Source organism: Alosa alosa, chromosome 11 (genome assembly GCF_017589495.1).
Source record: "Alosa alosa isolate M-15738 ecotype Scorff River chromosome 11, AALO_Geno_1.1, whole genome shotgun sequence".
In the NCBI taxonomy this organism is placed as follows: domain Eukaryota; kingdom Metazoa; phylum Chordata; class Actinopteri; order Clupeiformes; family Clupeidae; genus Alosa; species Alosa alosa.
In genome coordinates this window covers 15,445,170-15,462,469 of record NC_063199.1, presented here as the reverse complement: position 1 = coordinate 15,462,469, position 17,300 = coordinate 15,445,170, and the positions used below count along the sequence as shown (strand labels likewise).

The 17,300-nt window shown below is 42.8% G+C and overlaps 1 protein-coding gene across 1 annotated transcript in view; it reads right to left on the bottom strand.

Annotated features, from left to right (window-relative positions):
- Positions 1-17,300, bottom strand: part of megf11 (multiple EGF-like-domains 11) — a 139,675-nt gene that overhangs the window by 110,025 nt on the left and 12,350 nt on the right. Inside the window, exons 4-5 of the mRNA XM_048257229.1 lie at positions 17,045-17,058; positions 16,690-16,740 (exon numbers count right to left, since the gene is read on the bottom strand). Coding sequence (XP_048113186.1) covers positions 16,690-16,740; positions 17,045-17,058 — 65 coding nt within the window. The remainder of the gene's footprint in view (positions 1-16,689; positions 16,741-17,044; positions 17,059-17,300) is intronic.

Below are 17,300 nucleotides of genomic sequence, written 5' to 3'. Positions count from 1 at the left end.
CTGTCTCACTAAATTGCATTATCCACACTCAATTCTCACTGGTATCTGCTAGACAACAAGTACCAAAACATGATTAGTTCATAGATTTCACATGTAAAATTCATTTTATACAACCCCACCTCCATCTTGCCTGTTCATAATTCTGAGAAATTCTTGATTGTTTGTGTTATGTTTATGTTATGTGTGTGTGTGTGTGTGTGTGTGTGTGTGTGTGTGTGTGTGTGTGTGTTTGTGTGTGTGTGTGTGTGTGTGTGTGTGTGTGTGTGTGTGTGCGTGCGTGTGTATGTGCTGCGTATGTGCCTGTGCATGCAAGTGTACATATGTCTACTGTGTGAGTATGTGTCATAATTATGATTACTGTGAATGTATGTGTGTGTGTGCGTGTATCTGTTTGTGCAAATGTGTGCACATGAAATGGGTTAACATGACCCTGGAGGCAAAACATGAAAAAAAAATGGTCCTCCTAAACCCCACGGTTTCGAGATATTCACAGAAAACTGTGTCTGCCCTACCCCTCCTTCGGGGTCCAGTCCAGGGGGGGTACAGATCAAAACGAAAAACGATGGTTCCATGCTATCCATGTGGGGTAACATGCCCACCAAGTTTCGCGGTACCCTCGCCTTTCAGTGTCCGGGGAATCATTGACGGAAATTTGGGCATGCGAAAAGAAAAAAGAAAAAAAAAAAAAAAAAAAAAAAAAAAAACAAACAAAAAATAAATCTGACTAAACCTATATGACGCCGCTTCACTCTTGCGCGGCGGTCATAATTAATGGGCCACTCAGGCTGATAAATTGTTTGTGGAACTCGTTGGAACTGTCTGTCTATATGTAAGCCTTTATAGGCCTACTTTAATCTACCTATTGAAAGTGCCTGGTTTTTCAATTATTTAATTACCTGTGTTATTAGGTTGACATTGTCTGTAGGCTAGGCCTTTTTTAAATTTATACAGGCAACTATTGGAGTGCTATGATACCCAGATACATGTATGTCCTTGCATGATGCTTGAAATTTGAAATTTCCATCCACCCACAAAGCTGTTTTTATACTGCACTTAAATTTCTAGTTCCTTACACATTTATTGAAAGTGCCTGGTTTGTGGTTGATAGGCTTGTTGTATTGCATTAGCACTACAGTTCCTTTCTCTAAATGTAACCTATACGTAGCCTATTATTTTAAATTGACATATATTTTGTTTGTGCTATTGATGTGTGTGTGTTTGAAGGGAGAGGGGGGGGCTGGTGCCGTCAGAATTTTCCCGGTGGATTTTAATGCCCCACTCCGCCCCTGTCAAGGAGGGAGAGAGAGGTAGAGAAATTCATTTATATCATTTATCTCACTTATCCAAGACTAGGCAACCATCAATACTGTTTAAATGTATTTATTTATTTATTTACACACACACGCTTAATGTAATGTTTGGGGGAGATGTTACCCAAACAAGACAGAGAGGAATCCTAACAAAGGAAGAGTGTACTGTTTATATCTCTTAACGTAATGAAATAATCACCACTAATACATAAACGTAAACCCAGTAAAACACACACAGTGGCTGCCGGCTACTACAGAGGTTTATTAGCTAACAGCCTACAAATCTTTCTATGGGCCAGTCTGATTACAGCTGGACAGGCACCAAGTGTGTGTTGTCATTTACAGGTGCTTTCTCCACATTTACGCTAACAATACACTCTCATTAAACAGTCAGTGGGATCACATCGCAAACGGCTGAGTGATTCTACCCAAGAGATTGAGCCATCACAGCCCCCACCCCTACTACCTCCCCTGCGCACACACACACACACACACACACACACACACACACACACACACACCCAGACATGCACACACACACACACACACACACACACACACACACACCAGACATGCACATGCACACACACACACACACACACACACACACACACACACACACACACACACACACACACACACAGACACACACACACACACACACCCCCCCCCAACTCCCCCGCACGTTGGTCAACATCTCATTTTATCATACAGGGCGAGTCGGGTGGCGGGGCAATCGTGCAGACGTAAGCAGCCCTGACGCGTGAAGCAACACGCAGTAAATCCCCCGTAAATTTGATCACCGTCGGTGAGGCTTAAGCGGGAAGACACTGCGGAGCTCCTGCATTTTGCGTTTACCAAGTGTGCACTTTTCCTGATCACCTCCATCGAGCATCGCCCCCATAGCACCCCACACGTGCCGCACCATTGATTGGAGGGCATTAGCATTTGATGGCCGCGTCCTGACGACGAGCTTCAGCCCCTGTGCAACAGAATTTTTTAATGTTTTTTTTAATGTTGTTGTTGTTTGTTTTGTTTTGTTTTGTTTTGCTTTTCATTGAACACAAATATTTTTGTGTCAGACAACTTTACCCCCCCCCTCCCCCAAAAACAAGAGAAAAACAAAAGAAAAAAAGAGGAGACACAGGGAAAGCATGGAAAAGCATGGTTTCCATCTGAATAATGCTGAGCTGGACAAGGTCACCTGGCCAGCAGGACGCACACAGCTAGACTCTTATCTGCGGTGGGAAACAGCAGGCCTCTGAGCCACCACCACAATCTGCTTTGATTGGAATCAGCAGCATCCGTCTGAGGGAACCAAACGTATGGGGTTGGGATTGGGGGAGGGAGGGGTGGTTGTTGTACAGGTCTCATAGGAAGAAAGAAGTTAAACACTGGACTTCACATTTGTCCTTATCTTTGTCTTTGTGTTTCCCCTCATGAGGTCTAAGATGCCACGGCAGACATTATGCAGCAAAACCTCTAAGATAGTCCCATAGCACGGCAGGAACGCAATACTCCCATAGCACAAATATGCAGCAAAAACCTCCAGCACAATACTCCCATAGCACAAATATGCACAATACTTCCATAGCACAAATATGCAGCATTAAGTCCAAAATGCACATTGCACAATCGGGAAGTTTTGCTGCACAGCAAAAACCCTTGTGGGGACACAGGAGGTGACAGCTAGTAACTAATAAGAGTTAAAGTGGAGAGACGGCGATTTGAAACGATATAGTTCATGCTCTAAGTGAAAAGCACACAAATATCAATAACGCTCATACATACTGCACCTCCAAACTCAATCACCCATCTCCTTAGAGGCGGCAGAGAGAGATAAATCTTGCTTGTGTGTGTGAGATGAGAGAGGGGGGAGAGAGAATGAATGAGAGTAAGTGTGTGTATGCATGTATGTGTGTGTGTCTGTGTGAGAGAGAGAGAAAGAGAGAAAGAGAATGAATGAGTGTGTGTGTGTGTGTGTGTGTGTGTGTGTGTAGTGAGGAGGAGTGGATGAGTGACACCATGCTCTCTGCATAAAGTGGTTCTTCTGCCTCCATCTCCACCAGTCTTGTTTATGTGGTGCTCTAAACTGCATAAGAGTCACTCAGGGATGCCTCGTATTTCAAGTTCCGTCACGTTCACAAGCCGACCAAGTACCACACAAATCTTAAATGTCATCGCCTCCAGAGCCACAGCCAGCAAAGGGACATTTCCCCGTGAAATACAGTGCCAAAGTCACACGTCGTGCATTCCAACACTTTTGTGATAATCTCTCTTTCTGAAACCCACCCCTTCTCTCCCTCCACCTCCCCCTCCATCTCCTCTCTCTCTCTCTCTCTCTCTCTCTCTGGTGCCTGATTATGAAACACGGATACGCTTAATGGGAGACAATGGCAGCTCAGGCTCTGGGATTAAGACCGGATGCTAATGGATCTCCTCAAAGCTGGAAGCCCTGCGGATGTCACCTTTATCCAGGTGCTTTCATGTGTGCTGCCAACGGACTGGTGGGCACCTGGCCGGCCATATGAAAACAATACGCATGGGCATGGACTGGGGGAGGTCAACCCGCTCTGTGCCCACCTGTGACCAGTCTGAGATGCGTGTTGATGCTCTGGCTGCCAATCGATTCTGAATTCACCTGGCACGATGATCTTATGTGTATAATGAATATGAAGGGATTATAACAGTCTATCAGAAAACAATGGTTACGTGTGTGTCTGTGGCGATTGTCAATTGGTGTTTGGTAATCTGGTTTGTATAGGGGTTTAGTATTGTTTGACTTGTGAATTGTTGCAAGGTAGCATTTCAGGGACAGAAGTCCATTTATCCACAACAACAATGAATATTTTCAAACAAATGAGTCCCTCAGGAGCTCAGTGTATGTATATATGTGTGTGCATGATTGTGCAACCATGAATGTGAATTGTATACTGTGTGTGTGCACCACTCTATGTGTAGATAAGTATGTCTTTGTGTGTATGCACAGTTAAGTATATGAATATGTATGTGTGTGTGTGTGTGTGTGTGTGTGTGTGTGTGTGTGTGTGTGTGTGTGTGTGTGTGTGTGTGTGTGTATGTGTGTGTTTTTGGCTGTGGCTATGGAGAGAAACAACAGCATGACTCCTGTTAGAGTTTGGCCAGCCCTGTTTATGGATCATCACTCAATCAGCCTTCGATTGGAATGCACAGAGGAAGAGAGGGGGAGAGGGGAGAGAGAGGGAGAAAGGGAGAGAGAGAGAGAAATTGAGAGAGTGAGGGAGAGAGAGAGAGAAGGAGCAAGAGAGAGAGGGAGGGAGAGAGGGAGAAATGAAGAGAGAGAGAAAGAAGTTGGGGCCTGAAACCTGTGCAGAGAGAATCCTCACCACCCTAAGGACAGCACTAATCGCTGAAATGCTCTAAAGGCAGAAAAAAAAAACGTTAAAGCAGTACACACACACACACACACACACACACACACACACACACACACACACACACACACACACACACACACACACACAACGCTGCTGAGTTTCACACAGAGGAAGTTAAACCTTCCCCTTCCTCTCTTTGGGGAAAACGTAAACGAATTCTTTCAGCAGTTTGTGCTGACATAGATGTCAAATCGACTGCTTGGAATCAATGAGACTTATGTGCCACGCTCAAAGACAAGGAGAAGAAATTCAATGACACTAGGATGAGATGATTTATTTGAGTTCCAATCAGCGATTTCCAGTAAGCTCAGCACAGGGAAATGCTAATCTGTCCCATCTTTTGGGGGAAATGTAAAATAGGCAGAAAGAAGGGCGAAGGGAGAAAGCAGTGGACCTGCATATGAGATCTACAAACCGATGAAAGTTCACGTAAAGCGACAAGAAAAATAGGTCTTGCATTTTAATTAAAACACAATGAATGCTCCATTTCCAAACAATGTCTGGGAGAAAATTGAGCCTTTCATCCAGATAAAAGGATCATCTAACTCATTATACAGAGGTGTTATCTGACAATGCGACAATGGGACTAATTGGTGATTGTCACACAAAGCTTATTTATTGAATATCCTTCAATGCAGGAGTGGAATTATAATCTTTTAAAAATTAACTGACGCTGTGGCATTGCACTAATCAGCCTCTCTCTTCTGAGCATGGGCGCAGAGAGAATGAGAGCAAGATGAGAGTGGACCATCGAGACACACTTCACAAACAATACCCGTTACCAGGCAATGGGAAGAGACATGGAGAGAAAACAATGTAGACTAGATCTCATGTTTCAAAAAAAAAAAAAAAAAAAATATGGAGCGAGGATAGACAAGCTCACATATCAAACGTGGAGGCACCAAAAGAGGCGCTGCGGGACGTTGGATCCATCCATCACAGACAGGATTTATTTCAAACCCTCCTCTTTGATGGACCCCCACACACAGTGGCAACAAAGTCAAAAAAATGGAGCGAAAGGGAAAAAAAGAGCAAAAAATATCAAAGACAAAAAGTCATTTTTTATTAAAAAAAAAGGGACAGAGAGAGAGAGAGACAGTGAGAGATTGAAAGAGCCCATAATTCGCCCGGTCATTAAAACTCTAACGTGAGGCATACTTTATATGATACCAGTGTGGAACTTTATTAAACCATCTGAAAGTAATACTGCAGAGTGCATCAGGGATATGTACTCGGTCACATTAAAGTTCCATGACTTTTCAGAGGCCCCTGGTGAGGACTGATGAGCCGAGGTAAAAAGACCTTGAAGCTCTGGTGCTAGGAAGGGTTTTGTGTAGAACACAGCTCCATCATTAAAACACTTGACCTTTGACCTTCTTCAATAGTTATGATGTCTGTGTTTTGTACATTACATTTTATGAAAACAATCGCCTCATTAGTGCTCTGGATGCTCTCTTCTGACTGTATGTGGTTTTAAATCTATACGTATACAAACAGCAACACAAAACAAAGCTTGAAGCAGTTCAAAAACACACTCACACATCACCACAGGATGCTGAATGCTGCTGAATGCTGCTTGCAATCAGGACAAAACCCCCACACACTTTGAAGACCACACGCCTAAAGAAGAAGAACAGCACGTTCTTCACTAAAACAAACAAATAAGAAGTGGAGTCTGGGAGGAAGGTGAAAGCTAATAAAGGGTCTGGCTCTGGGGCAAAGGTGGTCAAATGTGTCAGAAACACCAGGGACTCATTAACAAGTCCAACTTCCACTTATCGCCTCAAATTGAGAAACGGGAAGGAACGTGCAGAGGTGAGGCTGTGTGGAGTTGCTCTCGTCGTGCGCTGCTGAGGGCCGACTCATCTGGTGGCTAAAACCAAAGATCAACACGTATACATAATGAAAGTGGCTGTAATGCTTGCTTTGGTCCCTGAGCGCTAAGCTAAGCACGGCTGGCGGTACAAATCTCTTAATCCTGCCGGTGAGAGGGCCTGGATTAGGCCTGGGATTACGGTGTGGAGGAACGGCGTGCAGAGACGGCAGAAAGGAGAGGGCACTCCTCCTCCGGCCTTCTTCAACCCGGCTCTCTCACCTCCACCCCCTCCTCTCTCCCTCTCTCTTTCTCTCTCTCTCTCACCTCCACCCTCTCTCTCTCTCTCTCTCTCTCTCTCTCACCTCCACCCCCTCCTCTCTCTCTCTCTTTCTCTCTCTCTCTCACCTCCACCCCCTCCTCTCTCTCTCTCTCTTTTGCTTTTCATTCTTTCACTCCATCATTCACCTAAGCTCTCTACAGCCCTCTTTCTCTCTACATTCCCCTCCTTTCTCTCTCTCTCTCTCTCTCTCTCATTACTGTAGCTCTCTCTCTCTCTGTCACTCTCTCTCTCTCTTCTCTCCATCTCTTTCTCTCTCTTCTCTCCATCCATCTACAGCCCTTATCAACTCTCTCTCTCATACTGGTTTCTGTCCTTCATTTCATTTTATTCATTCTGTCCATTTTCTCTCTCACACAAATCTTACCCATCATCTCTCTCACTATCATTCTCTCTCCAAACCTCTTGTTTCTTCGTCTTCACTACAATATTCTCTCTACCTCCTTCCCTGCCCCTCTCTATCCTCCTTTCTCTCTCTCTCACTCCATTCCCCAACATTACCCATTCAATTTCACTGTACATCTCCCCTTCTGCTTTCTGCTCCCCTCTACATTATTCTCTCCATCTCATTCTCTTCCTCTCTCTCCTCTCTCATCTCACTTCACCCTCTCACTCCATCACTTGTGCAAAAAAGTGTCCACAGTCTCGCTTTTCTAAAAACTGTCACATTGTTGTTAAGACTTTTTATTTTCCAATTCAAACAAACATGCTTTGAATGGACATGATACAACAGTGCGCACACTTCAACAGCTCAAAAAAGCCTCCACTCCAAAAACCCATAAAAAGCACATGAGTGGGTGTGGCTTGATTAACCCATTACCCAGCTAAAAGCCTGACAAACGCATGTGCAAAACCAAAACAAGGACCCCCTCTAAGCACCAACACTTTTGGGTAGAGAGGGTGAAGGACATGTGGGGTTGGCTAATGCCTTTGGGTTAGATTTGGTGAGGGCCACCAAGTGGCGCTAATAACATTGTCCAAGGACAATATCCAAGTCCAAGTACCAAGTCCAAGTTACAGGAATATGAAAAAGAAACAACTTTGACCTCATGCTATTGAGAGCCAATTCTAACAATCTGAGATGCCTGGCGAGAGTGTAATTCAGCAGAAGTGCTTTGAATGGCAGGTATGGAAAAGACGTTTGAATGGCAGGTATGGAAAAGATGTTTGAATTGGCTCTACGCTGCAGTTGGGCCTTGACTTGTATTATTATTATCATCTAAATTCTGTAATTGCTTTCGACTTTTAATAGGCCTTTTAGACTTTTGTAACTTTTGCGCCAGACTTGATATTCACTCACAACTCTCTCTCTCTGTGCATTTGTGTGTGTGTGTGTGTGTGTGTGTGTGTGTGTGTGTGTGTGTGTGTGTGTGTGTGTGTGTGTGTGAGAGCACACATGAGTGTGTGTGCATGAGTTCTGAAGGTTGTAATATAGATAGGCTACATCTCCGGGGTAGGATATTTGAAGGGATCAGGTCAGTTTTTGTAGTTATACAACAGAGGAATATGTTAATCCTCCGATGCAGTTGGAAATGCCTGCTCTTCCTCTTCATCTCCCCCTTCATCTTCCTCACTAGTAGTGTCATCTACCCAAGTGTAAGTTACAGTTTATATCACTATTACAAAGCAGAAGAGCAGAACAAAGCAGAATTGACAGACTGAGGAAGTAATTTGTCCCCAGGGCCATTGAACTGTTCAATGCTTCACTAAAGGGAAGAGGAGAGATAGACTTCTCTGCATAGTCTGTCAGCCTCTCCACCTTCTCCATGTTTGTGTATGTACTGTCCACTAGCCTACTGTTTTACTGTTTACATGCTATATTAGCACATATGCATAACCCCAACCTCCCTCCAACAGCCTGGATTGTGGCTGTACTTAATACTTAATACTTAATACTTTATACTTAATACTTGACCAATGGCTGTAACTCTATTACTTCAACCTATTCTTGCCCTGATAGTTGTTTATATTACTTTGTCTGCATTATTCTCTTATATGTCCATATTTATTTTATGCTGGTCTCTAGACTTTATTCTTGCACTGTTGCACTGTTGGACATACTTATTTGCACCATCACCATGACACTCACTCTCATAGAGCACCTTACCATGCATACAGAATCACAGGCTCAGTCCCTGCCCGGTCACTGCATTCGCCTCATGCTTGATCATCCTTAAGCACACTACTGTATGTGGATATTTGATTTAGTTTTATCTAGTATATTTAGTGCTTAGTTTTCTTCTACTGTCTTTATTGTGCAGTGGTGTTTTTCTATATTTATATACTTATATTACTTTTTCTGCACTTTTTAAGTGCATGTTGTGTGTGTTGTCTGTATGCTACAGAGACCTTGAATTTTCCCTTGGGGATCAATAAAGTCAGTAAGTAAGTAAGTAAGTAAGTGTGTGTGTGTGTGTGTGTGTGTATATATGTATGTATGTATCTATCTATCTATCTATCTATCTATCTATCTTTAGCAGAAGCTTGCTGGTCAGGCAAATATTAATATTTTCATGATTGAACATATTAATGAATGATGCAAGTACATTTCTGTGTGGTCAAGTGAACCATACCAGGCCTTCATCAATTGGCCATAAGCTAGCTGACATTCCTAAAACTTTTCCATAGAGACATTTGTTGTGTCTGAATAATTTAATTTAGTAACATTTTTCCTATACGGTTCTGGATGGGGTCAGATATTCTTCTGAATGCTTATTCTTCAACATTCCATTTACAGTTTTGTCAGTATTTGTATATTGTATAAAACAACCCTCATTTTAACATTTTCCCCAACTGGATTTTTATGGACTTTTACTATGGTGTTTAGGGCATCAATTAGAATAAAAAAAAAATTTGAGGAAAAACATTCTGTCTCAACTGCCTTTCTTTGTCCTTCATTCTGCTATTTTCATTTTCTCTCTCTCTCCTTTTCCATTCCTCTCTTCTCTTCACTCTCTCTCTGGCTCAACCTTTCATCTTCCTCTTTTCCTCTCCTCTCTTTCTCACATTATTCCTCTACCCCTCTTTCACATTCTCTCTATCAGACCAGAAATGTAAGTCACCCTGACACCCTGTGAGCCTGCCCTGCCCTGCCCATGTCACAACTCAAAGTCGTCCAGTCTGGGGCTTTGTCGAACTGGCCACAGATGAGAGGCCAATGAGGAGCGTAAAAAAATGACGGTCTATAATTTACCATCTCCATCTCCAACCCCAGATGGCGAGCAGCAGCCATCAGTGTGGGTACCGTTAGTGCTGAGGCCCTTCTGTTGCTGTTCACTAATGAAAACATATTATTGATTAGCGTCACCTCCCACTCCCCCCAGGCCAAACTCCCCCCTTACCCCCTCAGACCCCTAGACAATGTCAAAAGCGATCCCCATTCCCTAACTAACACTGTGGCAGTGGTTTGTTGAGCCTCCAGGCTACAGACATACCAGGCACCCTTCACGGTCAATCAGAGAAAAAAGATAAATTAATAAAACACACGAAAGAAATGTTTATCTCTAATCAGCCGGGCTGATTAGGCCACGAGAGAGCTGAGGCCCTGCAAAGACTGTTGTCAGGGGAAACGAGTGCCTTCACTTGGCACTGGGATGCTCATGTGGGAGCTGCAGACAGCAACAGCTTGAGACGGACGGTGCTGCTATACTGTATTCATATCTACGGACGACGAGCTAGGACGCGACCACAACGGTGCTGCTATATTCATATCTACGGATGCGCTACGATGCAACCACAACGGTGCTGCTATATTTATATCTACGGATGCGCTGGGACGCGATCACATTCGGAATTTACAACACTAATACACTGCACAGGCTACTTCATATAAAAAACAGCTGTGTAATTTCTATAATTTTGCTAATTTGATGGGACTGCATATATGAGGAGCATGGAGAAGTGGCAAAACAAATCCAATACAATTAAAAGTAATGTGCTAGTAAATAATATCGCAGTTGAAAAGTAATCAGCATATTTCCCCAGCACAGTTTTGCATGTTATTTTTTCTTTAGTGTTATTGAATCGTCCTGTGGTTTTTATGGCGGTGGTAACGCTGCGATGCTCCATGCCTTAGGACCCACAGAAGTCGTTAATTTTTCTCATTGTAATGGGAAGTTCAATTAAACAGCGCTGCTTAGGAGCCCTGTCTGCCTGCTAGTTATCCACACAGGCAGTCGCGTGCTACGTGTACAGACTGCAGATGCACATGGGCTCTCTCTCTCTCTCTCTCTCTCTCTCTCACACACACACACACACACACACACACACACACACACACACACACACACACACACACACACACACACACACACACACACACACATGCATGCCCAAACACACACACACACACACACTCTCTCTCTCACACACACACACACACACACACACACACACACACACACACACACACACACACACACACACACACACACACACACACACACACACACACACACACACACACACACACACAAACACACACACACACACACACACACACACTCACACTCACACACACACACACACACACACACACACACACACACACACATTAACACATTAAATCACACCCGGTGGCATCCAACAAACCAAACACACATTTTCTCCATGACAACAAGATGCATGCTGGATGGAGTACACCTGACTCGGGGGAGGGGGAGACTCAGGACACTGCAGCAGCAGGGATGCAGTAACTTGTTACCGTACACAACAAAACAAACACAGCATAAATAAAGAGCTGGGTGACATGCGGCTTTGGACCACACCTGGGCCAGTGCCGGGTCAGTTTTGTTCTAGAGTTACCCATGTGGGTCTGTGGAGCCAGAACCAATCATCACAGGTCTGCCTCCGGAGAGACACACAAGGATGCATACTAAGGATGCACCTGGTGCCATTAAAATTGCAGGAGTGTCCTGTATGTGTGGTTGCTAACGTGGAGTAACTCGGAATGTGTCCAGTTCTATCAGTGGTTCTGACATTATGACATTTGGTTGCCTTGTGGTCCAGGGTGAAACAGAGTTTACTTCATTGGCTTGATAGGCCGCTTAACAGTGTGAGGATGTTAGGTTGTGATGTTGGAGTGTGTGAGGACATTATGCTGTGCGGTTGGAGTGTGTGTGGATGTTAGGCTGTGTAGTTGGAGTGTGTGTGAGGATGTTAGACTGTGATGTTGGAGTGTGTGTGAGTTAGTGTATCCCCCAGAATAGACGGTGAGACATGAGGAAACATATCAGTGGCGAAACACTATTATGAAAGAGGGTGATAGCTGTCTAGTCCTGTGATAGCTGTCTATACTGGAGTACGCTTCTCAAAAGCTTCATACAGTGACCTTGGAATTAAGTCTTGGTCACTTAAGAATTGGCAATGAACAACAATGCTTTTGGGAAATGTCCCGTTGGACAGAAAACATTAAGGACCTAATTCTGAAGGATTCCAATCCTGGTAATCAAACACTAACTCTTTGAAAACTCTTTCGGTTGAAGCGTAATTGGCTGTTCTCTCTCCTCATTCTCAGAGGAACACTGAACTTAACTTCTTTCAATGGACAGATGAAAACAAACACTTTTTTCTAAGCAAGGGAAAAATTAACATCTTAATATTTTTATTTTCATATAATTAATAGGAAACAATCTGATAAAACTCTTTTCATGAAGAATTCATATCTGGGCTATCATCTTTACAAGCGATGTGGGTGGTGGATAAGGAAGTCTGTGTGATGGAAAAAATATCTACACATTTTATGAGTTATTATGACGCCCTTGCACAGCGGCGGCGGTCATATAGGTTTAGTCATTTTTTTTTTTTTTTTTTTTAGATGCCCAAATTTCCGTCAATGATTCCGGGACACTGAAAGACCGAAGTACACGAAAACTTGGTGGACATGTAACCCCACATGGATAGCATGGAACCATCGTTTTCGTTTTGATCTGTAGCCCCTCCGCTGAATTGGACCCCGAAAGGAGGGTAGAACAGAACACAGTTTTCTGTGAATATCTCGAAAACCGTATTAGGGTTTAGGAGGACAATTTTTTTGTTGTATGTTGATCTCAAGGGGCCATGTCAACCCATTACATAACCACTCATTTCATGTATAGCGCCACCTAGTTAAACACAAAAAAGTAAAAATGAGGTGGTGTAATTGAAGGTATCTGTGACCTAACATAGTCAAAACTGCACAAAATTGGAAGTGTAGGATCATTATGACACCCTATGTATGCACGCCAAGTTTTTGTGGAATTCCGTTCATGGGGGCCACACAATAAATTAATTTATGTTACTATATACACCAACTGGCCTGTAGGTGGCCGGAGACAGTTTTTCTGTGAATATCTCGAGAACCGTAGGGCCTAGGAGGTCCACCTTTTTTTTTTGTATGTTGGTCTTGGGGGGGGCATGTCAACCCATCCATTACCACTTATTTATTTAATGTATGCGCCACCTAGTTAAAATTAAAAAAATGAGGTGTTTTCATCTCAATATCTCTGGCTGACAAGGTCAAAACTGCACGAAATTAAAGAGTAGGATCATTATGACACCCTCTGAATGCATGCCAAGTTTTGTGTACTTTCGTTCATGGGGGGCCTTACAATAAAATAATTTATGTGTACATTTAGTGGCATTACACCAACAAAGTTCGGGACACTGAAAGACGGGGTACACAAAACTTGGTGAGCATGTACCCCCATGGATGATAGCATGGAACCGTCATTTTTTTCGTTTTCATCTGCAGCCCCAGCTGGACTGGACCCCGAAGGAGGTAGGGCAGACACAGTTCTCTGTGAATCTTTTATGGTATGTTGGTCTCAAAGGGCCCACATCAACCTGGCTCAAAATCACTCATTTGTGATTTGCCCCAGTAAAAAATGAAAATCAGTAGGATTAAAAGAAAGCCAAAATAAATATTCATCATCATCATCATGGCTGCATTTTTCAGTATTGAAAGTGAAGTAGTCGCTTGTCCACTAGATGGCGATCGTTGCAGTGAGGCGTAATTTTGTTGGAAGTTAAAAGTGGGTTGGAAAAACAATGGGCGGCTTCTTCAAAAGGACTGTAATTTACTCACCGCGAAACATCTAATAAGGATAGGACGATGTTCACATGAAGTGTAATTCCCATTTCTTCTTGAAGCCAAAATAAATCTGAGAGGATGTTTATCGGACATGCTTGGTTTTTACTGGATTAATCTTGTAATATCAATAAGGACCTAGGTAATGTTACGTTAGGCATTGGTTGAGTGATGGAGGCATTTGATTTATTGCATTTGTAGAAAACTATAAATGATTTATACCAAACAAATTGATAGCAGCACTGTTTGTATCTTTCGACTGTCATTTATTGCGATGCTACAAAATCATTCTGTGCAATGGAAGATTTACAACGTTACACGGTCTGATACAGTTTTGCCTATACATGCGTGAGACTGAGGCAGCCTGTTTATTTTGTTTTAAGTGCGTGCAGGGTGTGAGAGGGAATCGATGTGCTTTGATTACAGCTTGGTAGTTGTAGTCTGTGAAATTAAAAAAGCGCGTGTGTGTGAAGTATCAAACAATGACACCTTCATTTCATTGGCTGCTTTAGCAAAACACCTTAAACTACTGTATAACACATTTAGAAGTGGCTACTTCATTCGGCTTTCCTTGACTCATGGAGCTGCGTGAATGTTATTACAACTTTATGCGATATGACAGTTTAAGTCGGCATTACTGTAAGGCGTAAGCCATTGGTTTCCAAAGAGATTTTATTTGTGCAGCATAGCCTGTGACAATTTATGTTGTCAATAGGCCTACTATATAATCCCTACCTGTAGCTTAGGGAAGCTAACAACTTTCTATTAGGATCTAGTTTGTTAGTTACGTTTTGTCATAACTCCCTGATGCATTTTGCACTTAGAATAGCCAAGTGTATATCTCAATCGGGAAAATTAAACAATGCTCGGGTGCCTATGGACTAGGCTGGGTGAACCCAGCCCTGATCTGCCAGCTATTTATTTTTTTGATTTCTTAAAAAAAATTGAGCTTGAGGTCTGATGCCAGACTAGCCATGGACCTCAGTTAAACAATGCAAGGAACATGAATCAGCCTATATTTGCACTAACAATAGCAGGACAAAAGCTTTTTCAACTGGCCCGTTAAAATGTGTATGAACAGTCTAGCGGCGCATTTCATCAAAGGCCCATTTGGACATGTCAGTTATTTACCACTGGTTAGATGTAAAACAACATTTCGTTTTCAGACTAGGCTACTGTTACTTAATTTGTGCATTAACAATAACGTTTCAGACTACTGTTACTTAATTTATTGCATTGACAATAAAAAGTATTGCATGAACTAAGATGACTAAAATCTTATGTAGAGAAGAAGAAACATTACAAAAAATCCTTCCATCCAAAAATGACCTTTGTTTTTTGATAGCTGTTGGCTTGGCATGGAACTGACAGATGTTTTGTTTATAAATACATAAAAAATAAATAAATAAATAACATTATGCTGATACCTTTTTGCTTTTCCCAAATACAATGTAGCCTACAGGTGTAAGTGACTTTCATCAATCCAGTTGCAATGGATGAACTGTGATGAACTGCCCTACTTGTGATTGTTTTAGAGATTTTAAGGTTTTATAACAATTCTACATCTTCTTTGGCTATTCTACAATCTATTCACCTTTTCAGCACCAGTAGGGTACTTTCTGTGCAGCCGCACGCACACCTCAGGCATGCCAAACAAGCATACACAAAAGTTTCAAAGTGGGGATGGGGTAAAATATGAACAAATTGAAGTGTGATTTATTTTTTGTGAGCGGATGTACAGGACTGGCGGTCATATTTTGTGCAGCTATGCGGTACATCTAGTTTCAACAGGGTTAAAATGAAGGGCTCTTCTGGGGCTAGGCATATTTGAGACAGATTTGACTTTTTTTCAGTAGTTTCAATGAGATGCTGTTTTGGGACCCACTGTTGACTGAAAATGATGTTTGTGTTTTTATTTTCCCATCATGCCTTGCTACTGCAGTCTCAGAGGGCCTCTGCTCTCCATTGTGTGTGTGTGTATGTGTGTGTGTGTGTGTGTGTGTGTGTGTGTGTGTGTGTGTGTGTGTGTGTGTGTGTGTGAATGTATCAATGTGTGTGTGTGTGTGTGCGTGTGTGTGTGTGTGTGTGTTTGTGTTTGTGTGTGTGTTCTTCCTGCAGCCGAGTAGCCCTGGCTATAGAGATGAATGCCTGTGTAGTGTAGTCATAACTTGCAGAAGAAATGAAAGGTGTTGATTTACTGGGATGAAGGATGAATATAAAATGGAGGTGTGTATTATTACCTGTGTGTGTGCATACATCGCGTCGCGTCGCATTGAATGTGTGTGTGTGTGCCTGTGTGTGTGTCTGTATGCTTTCTTTCATGTATGTTTTGAGAGTACCGTATGTTTTGTTTTTATGAAATTAAGAATGTATGTGTGGACATATTTTATGTTTTTGTAGTAGACTTATGTGTCTGTGTGACTGTGTGTGACTGTGTGTGTGTGTGTGTGTGTGTGTGTGTGTGTGTGTGTGTGTGTGTGTGTGTGTGTGTGTGTGTGTGACTGTTTCTGTTGTGTTGTGTGTTTTTGTGTCTATGGTTTTAAAATTGTATGTATGAGCATATTTTATGCTCGCCGGTATATATGTGTATGTGTGTCTGTGTTTGTTTGTGTATGTGTGTCTGTGTTTGTTTGTGTGTGTGAGTGTGTGTGTTTGTGTGTGAGTGTGTGTGACAGAGGGGAGAAAGAGAGCACATGAGAGAAAGAGAGAGAGAGAGAGAGAGCGAGAGAGAGAGAGACACTTACGGACACACAGGTCGCCGCTCTCAAAGTATCCAGGACAGCACTGTGATCGCCCTCACGGTATGGTCCGCACCCCACGGGTCTGCACACACGCTGTCTTGTAGCTGTTGGATCCCACGCGGGAGAGCATGAAGCCATAAACATCATGATTAGATAGGATCATGTCCACACTGTAAGGCCTTTCAGAAAGGCACAACATGCTGTAAAGGGAATGGATTTGATTTGCAGTCACTGTCACAAGATTGACATGCTATGGATGATGCCACACGGTGTCATACTGTCCAGCGATATAACTATTACCTTCATCAGCCATTATCAGGACAGTTCTCATGTTAGGGACCCTGTCAGGCTATGCCACAAATGCTCTCACACCTGTCAGCATTAAGACATATTGGCAATGTGAGATGCTTATATCATTGGAAATTATCTGTCACAAAAACCTGAGCTTTGCCGTTTGACATGTCCACATTCATGACAAGACATTGGTCATTTAAACTTTCGATGGAGGGGCCCAAGAATGTGTAGTCTCAAGATTTCTCATTTATGTGCTATGCTTTGCCAGATTAGGGCCAGATCCAAGAGACATGTGCTGTCTAACAGGATAATAATTCTGC